General features: G+C 43.7%; 1 protein-coding gene across 4 annotated transcripts in view; it reads left to right on the top strand.

The window, feature by feature from the left end:
* Positions 1-14301, top strand: part of ttll7 (tubulin tyrosine ligase-like family, member 7) — an 84606-nt gene that overhangs the window by 55253 nt on the left and 15052 nt on the right. For all 4 annotated transcript variants that reach the window (XM_005734926.1, XM_005734927.1, XM_005734928.1 and 1 more), the window contains exons 14-18: positions 4441-4527; positions 6852-7083; positions 10221-10516; positions 11550-11684; positions 14217-14297. In XM_005734926.1, coding sequence (XP_005734983.1) covers positions 4441-4527; positions 6852-7083; positions 10221-10516; positions 11550-11684; positions 14217-14297 — 831 coding nt within the window. The remainder of the gene's footprint in view (positions 1-4440; positions 4528-6851; positions 7084-10220; positions 10517-11549; positions 11685-14216; positions 14298-14301) is intronic.

Below are 14301 nucleotides of genomic sequence, written 5' to 3'. Positions count from 1 at the left end.
CCCAGGAGGCGCCCAGGAGGCATCCTTGTCAGATGCCCGAACCACCTCAGCTGGCTCCTTTCGATGTGGAGCAGCAGCGGCTCTACTCTGAGCTTCTCCCGGATGGCTGAACCTCTCACCCTATCTCTAAGGGAGAGGCCAGCCACGCTTCGGAGGAAGCTCATTTCTGCCGCTTGCATCCGTGATCTCGTTCTTTTGGTCACTACCCACAGCTCGTGACTGTAGGTGAGGGTAGGGACGTAGATCCACCGGTAAATTGAGACTCGGCTCTCTCTTCAACTCGACGGACCAGTACAGCGTCTGCATCACTGCAGCTGCAGCACCAATCTGTCTGTCTCCCGCTTCTTTCTGCCGTCACTTGTGAACAAGACCCCGAGATACTTAAACTCGTCCACTTGGGGCAGGAACTTGTCCCTGACCTGGAAAAACACAAAACGCAGATCCGTCTGTTCACCTGACAGCATGAACACAGACATGCCGCCAGATGCTGAAAGCGTCATCTCACAGATTCTGAAACTGCAGGTTTTTGTCACTTTCTGACCAAAATTCACTGAACCAGCAGCTAAAATAGCCCAAAACTACGCTTCGCACATCGTCATGGATTCCCTCTTGCTTTGGCTGCACTTCCTGCACAGCTCGATCTCTCTTTTCTTTGTCATGTAGAAAAACATTAAACATGTAACTTGTAACTGACAGAAAGTCAGAGTTTCACTGGCCTCGCCCACTTAGGGTCAAAGTGGGCTGTATGTGGCCCGCGATGTAAACTGAGGTTGACACACCTGCTCTACTTGTTTTCATAGCTGACAGTATACATTTCTGTGCCTTTTTTAACCATATTCACTCTTAGTGTATCTATGAGTTAAGCACCTCTGGCCCAGATTAACCACGCTAAAACTTCTTTAACTGAAAGTTTACAATTGTGAGTACAGAGCCATGTCCGTAATTGTTTGGACAAAGGCACAATTTTTGTATTTTTGCCTCCACAGCGCGGCGTACACCACCAAGAGTGGAATTTAAATCAAGCAATCAACATTTCATTGAAGTGAAGACTTTTAGCTTTAATTCAGCAGATTTTACAAACGTCCATTAATCTACAATTATTACAGACATTTTTATATGCAATACTGTAGTTTCAAAGACTCAAATTTAATTGGAAAATGGACTGACCATCAGTTTCATATCCAGGTAAGGCCTGCTCCCTGACGCGTTCTTAAATGCAATGAATGCATTGATCAGCTCAGCAACACCCACAGATCACAGAGAACAGCTGACGTGCATGATGACAGAATTATTTCAATGATTAGGAAAAAAACAACATATAACAAAGTCAAGAATGTTCTTAAGGACCTACACGTTTCACTGCCAGAGTCTATGACCAAGAGACGCATTCATCAGTGACAACAGAGGTTTATAAGTGCAAACCACTAGTTACACACAAGAGAAGAGGCTGTACACGGCCTGTGAGATAAAACCAACGTGAACCAGAATGATGACTGCAGAGGATTAGCATTAGTACAAGTATTAAAAACAATCCTTGTAATTAATTTCTGTCAGTTTTGCCAGTAAATTTAGTTAATAACGAGACTGTGTATTAACATGTGTGTCAAACTCACTGAAATGAATCCAGAAAGCCTGCACTCCAGTGACACGATGATTATTTGATTTAAAATCCACTGTGATGATGTAGAGTGGTAAAACCACAAAAAGATTGTGTCGTTGGCCAACAAATTCTAGACCAAATTTAAATCTAATTTAAATCTACTCATCTTAAGCTTTACTTGAAACAAAACCATTATTATTGGTAACATAAATAATATCTCGTGTTTTGCATGTTTATGAATTCATCATCTGGCAAGCACTGCCTGCTCCCTCAGGCATTTTTTTATTTAAAATAAGCCAGAGGTTATTTGCCAGCATGCCATTTATCATGTTTGACAGACGCTGTACCTGCAAGACTCACGTTTGCTGCCTTTGAGGGCTTCTTGGGGCCACGAATTGAAAAATGTCATGGATTGTCACACGATCAAAGGAAAGTAAAACCTGCATTGTAAACATGCTGATTGACTGTAGAGCACCCTCCTGACTTGGACCACTGTGCTACAGACAGCCCAGCCACAGGTTGCACTGGTTTCCACTGGGTTCGGCTCACCTTTATTCCTTTTCTGATTACAGTTAGGTGGAACAGGTATGAGTCGGGCTGTTAGTCCTCTCGTCTATCTTAGCTACCAGTGTTTCCCTGTGCGCTCAGGTGACGTCTTCCTAATCCTGCAACTGTTTCACTTGGATACTGACTGGAAAACAGGATGTAAAGCAGATGCACGCTCAGTTTGCCTGAGGAGCTCTGCCAATGAAACAGAACAGCACAAGTATACAAACTGCACAAGATGTCTCCAAGCACTTCAGAGCAATTGCAGAGCCCATGAAAGCGGTAAGGGGTGCAAATATATGAAATGAATACAAGAATGGTAAGAACATGTAAGTCTCGCTGTATCTAATATTTAAAAGCAAATTGCAGTGTTAAAAAGGGGGAAAAGGTTTGTCCTAAAGACCTCTGCGCTACACAATTTGTTGTCCAGTGACATAAAAAGTACTGTGTTTGTAAAATACAGTTTATTATCCTACATGGATCCGACACGGACAGAGACCATTGGTAGTGCAGTACTATAACATGCAGCTTATGTAACATGCACACAGGCACACGGCTGAAAATGTTTATTTTGGGAGTAAAGTAGGAACAAAAAGCTGAGTAGTGACAGTGTAGCAGGTAACAGCCTAAATTTCACGTACGCTCAGTTTTATAAACTCTTAACAAAAGTACTTAAGAAAAGCTAAATAGCTCTCAGCTTCTCTTAAATTCTGTATATGCGTCAGATTTGGTTTTCCCACGTACTGTAAAGCATTTGAAAGCATCCATGTAATCTGCTTTGGTGAAATTTAACAAGGTAATGGTCCTTCAGTGATTTTAAAACTACTGTGGGTGGGGAAGCGCTAGTTGGCATGCTCTTTACTGCATAGAAATGGCTGCAAGTTGTAAGTGAATTTATCAGAGCAATGCACAGTAAAGCCACAATATAAACATAGTGTTTCAACATTCACTGCAATAGACGTCCCGCAACACTGAATGTTGTTATCATGAAAAACTTAAATACAGCTTAAAATGATGGAGTTGACTCAGACTGTGTTCATACAGCATATTCATCTCAGTCTGTCTTTTTTCAGTCACTCTAATGATGAAAGAGCAAATGCAGCAGGCTGGGGAGAAAGCCCTGCATTTTCAGAGCACTCTGACGTTTTTTGCAGACGCTTTGGGACCTTTTCAGAACTTTTCAGAAAGGCACTGGCGTTCTCACATCTGCTGCCTTTCAGGAAGTGTGTCATACAGTACTAGTCACCCCGATAACCAAGACAACGAAGGAGAAGTTTGTCCCTGCTGTGTCCATTTTATGCTTCGATAATAAAACGCAAAGGAGTGATGCTTTTCTGTCACATGACAATGCATGGAGCGGCGGTATATTGTCAGGATATTGTTGTCATGGAAACAAAACCCACACACGGTGACGGGGTGCTTTGTTTGATGGAGCTCCTCAGCGTCCTGCCTGTTTTCTGCCAGAGAAAATATATGGACACAAGCCCTAAATAACTCAGCAGTTACCTGTTAGCTCTCCTTTTTCTTTTACCGGGCTTCTTAAATTACGAGGCTTTGATGAAGAATTGTAAATCTGCACGTGGCTCTGTCTCAGCTGTCTGAGCAGCTTCTATAACTGCACAGTGACAATTCGCCAAAACAACCGAACCGAAAAGCCGCATGGCAATCAGAAAAAAGCGAAAACTTACAAACTGTATGAACCCAGTGATGCATACCTTTACCATAAAGTGCAAAGTCTTCCAGACAGTGAAGTATGCCACTGTAAATGTTCACACACTCACCAACACTGTGAGCCAGGCGCACACTGACCTTTTCACAAACCCCGAAAGCAGCTTGATGGCTTATCTGAGAGAAAACAATCACTTTTCATCTGCATTTGAGCAGCAAGTGGGAGCTTGTTATGTCGCAGCCATGAAGCAACATTAATCACCTTTGCCTGCATTTCAGCAATAGCCAAATGGCCAAGGCTTCAGTGTACTGGCGACCGCCATGACGCTGCCTTCACGAGCGCTGCCAGCGAGCAGTGCGTGCTCAGCCGGGGCCTCGCTTCTAACCCTCGCTCCCAGATAAGGCTCGCATGGCTCTGAAGTTAAACTTTTTCATCTCTTCTTCTTTTTTGATGATTTAAGTTTGCTTAAAAACACTTTTGACTTCAGAGCAATAAAGTGTGAAATATCAAAGCATTCCTATTAAACTTTATCAGTGCCTCCTCGAGGTTTTAACTACCCCGTTAAGCTCTGTTTACCGAAATCAGCACCTTTGCCATATTCTCATCTCGTGTTTTCTTTGTGTAGGAAGAGGACATCCTGGATCTGCTGGAACAGTGCGAGTTGGACGATGAGAAGCTGATGGGCAAATCCTCCAGGCAAAGAGGCCCTAAGGTGGGTGAGAGAGAGAAGACACATAAGCTAGGAGAGAATAGGGAGAATAGGGGCCACATGCATCAGAGGCCCTTAAAAAAATGTGCAAAGAAGAGTGACAGAGGCAGAAAGAGGGAGGGAAGAGGGTGGCAGGTAGTCAAATGCCTAGAGCTAACGCCCACGGAAAGCACATAGGACGTGATTCAGAAAAATAAAGAGGAGGGGGTCTTGGGTTAGGAAGAAAAGAAAAGAATCAGATAGAGGCCCAAAGAAAAGACCCAACTCCCTTAGGGGAGAGCTGTCAGGCTGTCTCTCTCACTCTCTCCCTGCTATCTTTCTTTCTGTCTATCTCCCCCTTTTTCCTCTTTCTCTCTGTCACATGCACCTATACGCCCCCTCGATTTCCCACGACAGCACATTACTCCCTCCATCACCTTGCTTCACTCTCCTCCCTTCACCTCTCCATCCCTTTCTCTTCCTGCACATCTACATCCATCCCTCATTCGAGAGCTAAATTGGCTGGAACACTTAGAGCGTGTTAGGGACTCGACAGGGCAGTTCAGCGCCACATTAGAGAGGCCTTAGCTGGAATGAGGACTTGTTCAGACACAATCGCTGTTGTCCAAATTAATTTGGGCCCCGTCAATTTCGATGTTAGCGAGCGCGCGGAGAGAGACATCGAGAGGAAGGGAAAGAAAACGCTGTGACGGATAGATTCGCTCCTTGGGGTGTAGCGCTCTCGAGCCATCTGGTGAAACTGAACCGACGAGTGTGCGAAAGCCAGAAAAGAGGAGCGAGGCAGAGGGATTAGGAACAGGATTTTTGAGGGAAGGAAACAAAGCTAGGTTTGTTATTGCTGGGGAAAAATGTTCAGGCGGAGAGAGAACAAAAGGTGGAGAAGAAGAGAAGCGGGAAGGCACAAAGAAAGCGAGCAAGTGTCCTCGGGTTTTCGTCCCCTTTTTCCTCTTGTTGACTTTCTTTGCTCTTTCTTACTCCCAACTCTGCTAATTTTGACATATAGCTCATCACAGTTGGCTCTTATCGTGTCACCATCTCTCCTCAGCTCATCACTTGATTTTACCCAGTCACTCCCACGTCTCTCTTTACACATTTTCTCTCTCATCTCATCCTTTCAGGGCTCTCCCTTTGTCTTTACCCTCCACTGTTTATTCACCGTCTGTCCTCGCATCCTTTTCTCTCTGTCCTCTTGTATGTCAAGAGCCCCTTTCTCTCCATGTTCATTTCCGTTTCTCTCCATCTATTCAGTGCCTCCTCTCTGTATCTGCCATACTCAGATTCACCTTGTCCTCCTCTTTATTTCTCAGCCCATCAATCTGATGTTCCCATCTTCCCTTTTATTCTCCTCTCATGTATTTAATCTCTCTCTGTCTCTATCCTCCATCACTCACCCACACAACTACCCAGCAGTGGCTGTGTAAGCCCTGATCACTTCCTGCCCATTAATTTGGGTGGGCTGACAGCATTGCCCGAGCTGACTGTTGAATAACAGATGTGTAAATGCTTTATTAATGCTTTCAGCGTGTCCTTTTCCACACACTAAACTCAAAAAGTAAAACAAACCAAAGCAACAAAAGAAAGCTTGCGTCTGTGAAGCATCACAGCTGAACGTTTAGGTGAAAATACTTACAGAAGCAGATATTACAGCAGCAAGTTGGTGTCAAAGGCGCTCTTAAAAGTTTCCAGAGCTCTCGCTTTTTCATTTGCACAAACAAATTTATTAAACTAGTTAAAGAAAAAAACTACAGCATTTACAAAACGCTGCTTCACTTTAAACTCGACCTTTACGTGTCTAATCAGGCCACATTTGTTCTGCGCGTGAAGCCAGCCATGTTCCTTTTTATAGGGACAGCTTAGAAAGCAGCGAAGGTGTGCGATTGTGTATTTGTGCATAATGAGGCTGCAATTACGTGCACACGTGTGGGCATGCGGGCCGGCCGTGTCACCGGCAGGTCTCCCAGTGACAGATGGTAATGAGCTTTGGGTGAGGCGAGGCTGACAACGTCTCAACATCTTCATATTTATGTGTGTGTGTTTATCTCGTTGCACTTTTGTCCTTGTGAGCTTCTGGTGGAGGCGCAGACCTTTGGAAGGAGGACGCTTTCCCAAAATGAGGTCATTTTGGATGGTTTGGTTTTAAAAAGCAAATCAATTCAGTGCAGCGTCCCAGGAGGATAAAAGCAAAAAAAGATGTTTATGTGTGCAAGAGTGTGTATCCATGTGTGAACTGTCTTTTCTTTTTTTCCTGTATAATTATGAATGTATGTATACTACTCTACTCTATAGTATGAGTGTAAATACGTCCTGTATCTGTGTACTCTTGCCAGCCCCTGACCGGCATGCCAGAATGCAGTCAGACTCCAAGACGTCAGCGACCAGACTACCTGGCTGACTTCACCAGCGGCAGCAGCGCCGATAACTCCTGCTCCTCTTCAGACGAGGAAGAGGAGGAGGAGAGGAGGAAGGTGGGAGGAAGAAGAAGTGGAGAGAAGCGAGGGGAAAAGAAAGTTTCCTACGACCTTGGCGAGAGCAAGGAGAAGAACTTGGCTGAGCGCTCAGGTAGAGGAGCAGGTTGTCTAAGAGCGTGTTTAATGCAGAAAGCAGCCATCCATCCGCTCGTCCTTATCGTGGTCATAGGTCACCAGGGCTAACACACAGAGACAGACATCCATTTACACTCACATTCACCTCTATGGGCAGTTTAGAATCATCACTTGACCTAACCCCACTAACTGCATGTGTTTGGAGGAAGCCGAGTACCTGGAGAGAACATGCAAACGCCACAGAAAGGGAGCTGTTTACTTTCTTCTGCGCTCGCTTCCCCTTTTCTCAGTCGTCTCTTTTCTTTCTGCCGTTTGTTTATTTCTTCCTCTTTCAGCTGAAGCCGTCTGATTACGAGCATTACCCTAATTGCTAAAACAACCTTGTTTTTGAGATTTGTGAATGTGAACAGTCGCACGCCTACATATTTGCACATTTTTAATGTTTGAATTTCAGCTCTGTCAGGATTTACTTTACATCTCAGTCTCTGTCATAGTCAGACTGGAATTATACAGTGGGACTAATGTATAATGTATAACAAAGCTGACATGTATGTCCTGACCTTTGCATTTAGAATTTCAGGACATACGATACGCAGCCTGAGGGATAAGATAAGATAAGATAAGATAAGATAAGATAAGATAAGATAAGATAAGATAAGATAAGATAACCTTTATTAGTCCCACACGTGGGAAATTTGTTTTGTCACAGCAGGAAGTGGACAGTGCAAAAGTTATGAGGCAAAAATTCGAATACAATGTACTGCAAAGAGAGATTAATTGATTAGCGAGCTATATTGAGCTTTAAGACAGATTTCAGAGAGGTGGCTCTCTTTTTACCTTGTAGATCACCATAGTAACTGATACTGAAAGCATCACCTGGTCCAGAGAAGATTATGTTCAGTTTCAGTTCAAACTCACCTTTTCATTGGCTGTTTCTTTTAAACTATATGAATATGTTTTTTATTATATATGCAACCTGTTGAGCCGTAGCACCACCAGTTGAAACTGTGCAGTGAGAAAACTGTGCTTTACATTGGTTATACTGTCCTGTACATTCATTCAGTCACAGAAATGTTTGCATAATGCATGAATGTTTTTATGCTTGGCTCTTTCATAGTGTCCCGATAACAACTAATAGAGCACTGATTAGGAAAGAACCTACGAAGCCTGCTAATGTATCTTTGATCAGATACATTGGTAGGTTTTTTATCTGTACAATCAGTGAAATGGATTTCACTAAAGTGATTTTAGCGTCTTCTTTATTAGGCCACAGGAGAGTGTCAGAGCTAAACAAAGCGAGTAAGCTTTAATGTTTAAATGGATGCACTTTAAAGTTGCAGGGCTCTAATGTGCAGCTGTCGCATTAGGAATGCATCGAGAGCTCTAAAATAAATATATTAACTCAAGTTGGTATATTTATTTTACCGCTCTTGGTGCTCCTGTGATGATCGCGATTTCAAAAGAAGTGAATTTCTGCAGCTTTACTCTCTAATCTTATTTGCAGCAACAGTGTTGTATTTTTATGTTCTGCTCTAACATCCATTCCTCTCATGATTTCTCGGATTGGGGTGATTTTAGGTTTTGTGAAGCCAGCTGACCCAAGGAAAGCCTGGTTAGGTTGAACTTGCTTCGCAGTGCACCCACTGGTGTATCTTTCAAATTTATCAACATGTGAAAAAGCACGTTTAGACTTGCAAATTCCCATTTCCAGTTACACGGACACACACAAATGCCGAGAACTGCTGATTTGATTAGCATCTGTGGTGCACGCTCTTCAATAACAAAGCAGGTCAGGTTTGGTGGTTTGAGTTGGCAAGTGCTGCGAACAGGTGTTCATCAGCCTTCTCGTCGTCTAATTAAAGCCTAAGCAGAGTGACCGTGGCCTGTGACTTGACGAACGTGGATCTTTGTTGCCGAGCTGCTCACACTAAAGACGTCTCACAATCGTGGACCTACACATACACAAATGCTGCAGCGCTGAAAAGCACTTGAGGGAAGAAAAGTGTCCTGACCAGTGAATAGAAGGTGAAAGCAGAGGCAGAGATGAAGAGAAGGAGGAATTTTTATAGAAAGAGAAAAAGGACTTTGTTGTGCACCTTGAAAACACCTTGAGTTTAATGCTGAAATAGTCTATTTTATAGTTCGAGTGATAAGTCTCAAGCATTCCCTCAATTTCACATAAGTCGCATACATCAACTCACTTTCAGCCCTCAGAAGTGAGAAAGGGAGCAGCTTTCACTGCAGCCTATGTGGCGACCTTGGAAGGAAAGAAAAAAAAATCCCTGGTTGCATTATGGGTTGCCAGTCCAGAAAAAAAGAGGACCCTTGCATGAGCTCATTCTAGTTGTTACAAAGTAAAGGACAAAGCCATGAAAAAGCCCAACTTTTGGACAAAGCGTCTACGGATGTGTGTGTGTGTGTGTGTGTGTGTGTGTGTGCAGAGAGAGACGGCAACCTTGCCAAGCCCTACTCCATACCAAGCCACCAAAGGACTGCTTCGGCTAAGCCACATAATGCTCTCATTTGGCAATGGCCGATCCTCAGAAGGGTTAGCGGCGACATGGACACACGCAAACACACCCATACTTGTGTGCACACTTGGTGTCAGACACACACACAGTGCACCAGCAGAAAGCACACACTAATACACTGGCTAGTGGACAAACTGGAAGAGTTTCAAGGGTGATAGAAAGTGTCACTGTGGGTTTTCTACTTCATTTTCCATCTGTGTACATGTGTTCATCTCTAATGTGTGTGTGAGTGTGTGTGTGTGTGTGTGTGTGTGTGTGTGTGTGTGTGTGATAGACAGTGTGTGTGTGTGTGTGTGTGTGTGTGAGACAGACAGAGGCATGCTCTTTAATCCATCCCCAAACCAGACAGGACTAATGTTTAGTTTCTGGTTTTGGCTACACATGCTGCGGTTGTTAATAACACACACAGTGGATCACTGGGCCAGTGTGCCAGAGTGCAGCTGTGGGAGTTTTAATGCCACACTTCATCTCCAAAGCCACCCGGAGACAGATAGAAACCAGAGGAGAGAGGCTGACAGTGACGGAGGCACTGAGACAGGCTGAAGAGAAGAAACCGAAGTGTGACAGCGAGTCAGTGAGCTCCTCCCCCACTACTCTTTCCGTCTCTTCTGTTTCTCTACAGGCCGCATGCACTGGAAACCTCCAATCAAGTCGCTCAAAACGAGCACTGCCCCGTCCGCGTCACCGTCGCTTTCTGGGCCAATCCGGCGCTCCATCTCGTGCCCTCGTTCCATCGCCTCCCTGTCGTCGCCAAATGAAGTGCGGGCGTTGTCCACCAGGCCTTCCCCTACGGTTCCCGTGGCCACACCCCTCGTCAGGCCGAGCTCCGCCACGCTCCGCTCGCATTCGCTGAGCCGCAGCGGCTCCGCTCACCGGGTGCCTCACAGCAACAGCCTGGGGACCATCCACTCCAATATAGTAAGATACTCAACGCACGCACACAAAGTAGGGTTAGACTTCTGAATATGTCGCGAGTTGTCAGTCACAAGAAATGTTCTAAAATGCTCCAGCTAGGATTAAAATAAACAATCGAGAATTACTCGACAGCTTTATCACTAAAGACGGAGGTGCGTATTCCATCATATCGTTACCCTTTTCACCCTTTCTGACATATTGTACCCAGACCCGCTTAGTATCGTTTAAACAGTCCGGTCAATACTGTATAGGCCCGCTGGAGCCCACAACAATAACCTTCTATTATGTTGCCATCTGTTGCTTTCCACCTGTCTCCTCCATTCCCCTTCCTTTTTTAAAGTGCCCTGGTAACCTTTGGATGCAGTGGAATCAAATAAAATAGAGCCGAATGAGTTTTGGCATTGAGAGCAGAACAAAGTGGAAAGCCTTCATCCTGAAAGAGACCATAGCAAGCACCACAACACATAATGTGCTTCCACGTGAATACGAAATGACATGAGATCCACTAATTTCACCCAGTTTTTCGCCATCTTGCACACTCGAGCTTCAACTGCACAGGAAACTAAATATAGGTTTAGCAGTGAATACGCTGCTGTAGCATAATGAGCTGTATTTCACTGAGCTTATTTTGAACGTTACGGAAACTCAGGCGGGAGCAAAATTTATTGGTGAAACTAAATCTCAAGCTAAATTTACTGTGATAAATAGAAATAAATAATAACTGATAATATATTTATAACACATATATAAAATGTGAGCAGTATAAATACATTAGTCATTATGTATAAATGCTAAAAACGTAATATATTCAAGTGCAACTCCGAAGAACTCAAAATGTGATAATAAAACAAAAATAGAATTTTCTCGTCACGTTCAAGAACATAATACCATTAAGTAACGAGTAATTATAACAGAAATAATCTGGTAATGGCCCCGATTTTTTTAGGCCTAATAAACACATCCGATTACACAATATTATTAATTAAAAGCTGTTTTTTTTGTCGAGTTTTAATGCTTTGCCTTTACGTGTGTGCAGGGCGATCCGTTGATAAATCTGAGGAGTAAAGAGCAGGAGGCAGAGCTGGTGCGTCAGACCCTGGCAGTGCTCACCGCCATGAGGATTAGGTTTCCGGGTAAAACTGAAGAGGAGGCCGAGGGTGTGCTGGACGAGGTGAGTCAAGGATCACCATTGTGCAAAATGTGAAAATAATTCACAAAATAATCAAAAGGTTATTTTTGCGTGTAAGAAAAATAAAGTGGAAGACAACACGGAGTAGTGTCGAGCGGGAGTCCAGACTCGCGGTATTCCCAGAGCCCCTCTGTGACCAGGTGCGGTCACTGTGCAGCCTAACTAAAAGTGACCTCCTCACTTCCCTCACAATAGCCTGTCTGCTCTGGCTCGGTTCCCATTGTCTTTCAAACGACCCCAGCAGCAACCTGTCGAACAGTTTACCGCCCCGCGCTATTCCCCACTGCCCCTTTGTATCAATCAGTTCCTCCTCTGCTTCTGGTCAGGCCTGGACATCCCGGTGTGTTCGTGTTTTCACAGGTGTGATTGTGCTACAAATTATTACTCAAATTTATGTAAAGAAATTGGCTCATAAAGCTAAACCTAGGAGTTAGGAACTTAAAATAGTGGTCAATGAAGGATACTTTGTTTTCTTTAAATATCTGTTAAAACAATCAGCATCTGTGTGCAGGTAGCTAAAGATTGAGATTAATACACACATTTTCCAAATGATAGTAACAATAATAATAGTTTCTCAAACAGAGTTACACAAGCCAGGTAACAAAATGCAAACCATGCAAAGCTCGAGGATAAAACTTACAAATATATCAAAGTAACCACATTCTTAAAATGCAATAAAGTAGCAATGACAGAAGCAAATGTAGTGTTGGTCTGGATCCAAGCAAGGCCTACGTTAAAAAATAAATAAAAAATTGGGCCATCATGTGAGAGGTCAGACAGGCACTTTATTAGATGTCAAAAGTTCAATGCTCATTATGTTGAGGTAAGTCATGTAAAAATGGACAAACAAGTGACAATTCTTGAAAAATTAACAGCATTCTTTTTGTTGTTAGGGCGAGCCACCAGCACCTTATTAGTGGCCTCACACAAACACCTTAAAGCAAAATGTGTGCGTGTGTGTCTGTGTGGGTAACATCTGGGTGTGTCAGGGTTGTGGGAGACAATTACCGCCACACCTGTACTGTTAACGAACCCTAATGAGAGCGCCGTGGAAACGCAGACGAACAGCTGCACCTGTACTGTTGACTCTTTGCCTCAGGAGAAAACGAGTGTTCACTTGGCATGAAAACAATCTTTGGCGTTTTTTGCTTTCCGTGATTTAAACTTGGGTCTAATTGGGCTAATGATGTGTTTGTATCCGTGTAATTGGCTCCTTTATCTTTCATTCAGAACCGTCTCTTTTGCCGGCGTTGGAACCAATAAAAAGATGAAATTGAGGGTAATTTGTGCCTGTACAAAACACATTGTGACAAATGAGCGCGCAGCTTACCAGACAAAAAAAGACCCAAAACGTAAGAAGCGTTAGATGTGCTGCGGTAACCAATTTCTCACCTTGTTTGTTGGGTTCTTACTGAGAGAGAAAACTAAACAAGTAAACAAGCAACTTTCTAGAATGTGAACAAATTATTTGCTGCATTGGTTTGTCTGTGTACAGTGTGTACATGTGTTACTCGTGTAGGGGGTGGGGGGCAATAGATGTTTATACTGTCACACTGTGGGGACTCGTCTCTCTTTTGGGGATAAAAATGCAAATTGTCCAAGTTTAACTGCAGACTTGGTTTAATGTTAGGGTGACAGGGGCGGGCAAGAGGTAACAGACGGGGTAAATGTAAAGGAAAGTCAACGTCCTCTGAAATGATGGAAACCCAACTCTGAGCGTGTGAGTGTGTGTGAGTGTGTGTGTACACATAAAGTTTGCGCTGCAGCTTCCCGATGGGAGCAGTGTTTGCAGGGGATCTAGCACGATACGTGTGAGGTATGTGCACCAGTGGGGAGATGTAGACTGTGTCAACATGACAACAATAACAGTGCCTTTAGTCACACAGTAATGCTGGCAGTGGGAGCTTGTGCATTGCAATATCCAGGACAGCTTTTGAGCATAACAACACATCCAGGGTTTTTGACTCACAGGGTCATAACCTGTAAAAAATCTATTATCATTATAACTCTTTTGTGCTACATTTAAATGATATATTTTATGTGCATTTTTCTTATTTACAGCTTTTCTGAGATACTCTCTCAGTTTTAAAGTACTGTAAAAGTGCAGGTTTAACTGTTCTCTGGCACTGCACTCTTTAACTTGGCAGTGATAAGTTGTTGTATAGTATCTTAATGAGGACAGGGAATCTCTACAGAATAAGTTTGACCAAGACCCGCCTGCCCTGGAGTCAAAAAGGTGCATCTGTTTCCCCCTGGAGGTGTATTCCTGGCCTCGTATGCTTTCTTATTGTGACTGAACTGCACAGCACAGTAACTGCCCTTTAACACACGGTAATAACCCCGAGGTATGATGGACTGCTACTGGGAGACAGCAGTAGCAATGTAGTCTGTTTTGGTTTGTTTTTTGTTGGAACGATGCAGAGGCTGTTATTAATAATTGCACTTCTCTGCAGGTAATCTGTAGCAGGTTTTAAGGTTACCTTTCAGTTGTTAACTCCTACTTTTCTTCCACAGATTCTGGATAACTGGAAATATCATAAACCAAAGGTCGCCTCCTACTGGCTGGTGAAGCTGGACTCAACCAAACAGCGGAAGGTGA

The sequence above is a fragment of the Pundamilia nyererei genome, unplaced genomic scaffold (assembly GCF_000239375.1).
Source record: "Pundamilia nyererei isolate P.nyererei 1_Seehausen unplaced genomic scaffold, PunNye1.0 scaffold00061, whole genome shotgun sequence".
Taxonomy (NCBI): domain Eukaryota; kingdom Metazoa; phylum Chordata; class Actinopteri; order Cichliformes; family Cichlidae; genus Pundamilia; species Pundamilia nyererei.
This window is presented reverse-complemented; position numbering and strand designations above follow the sequence as displayed.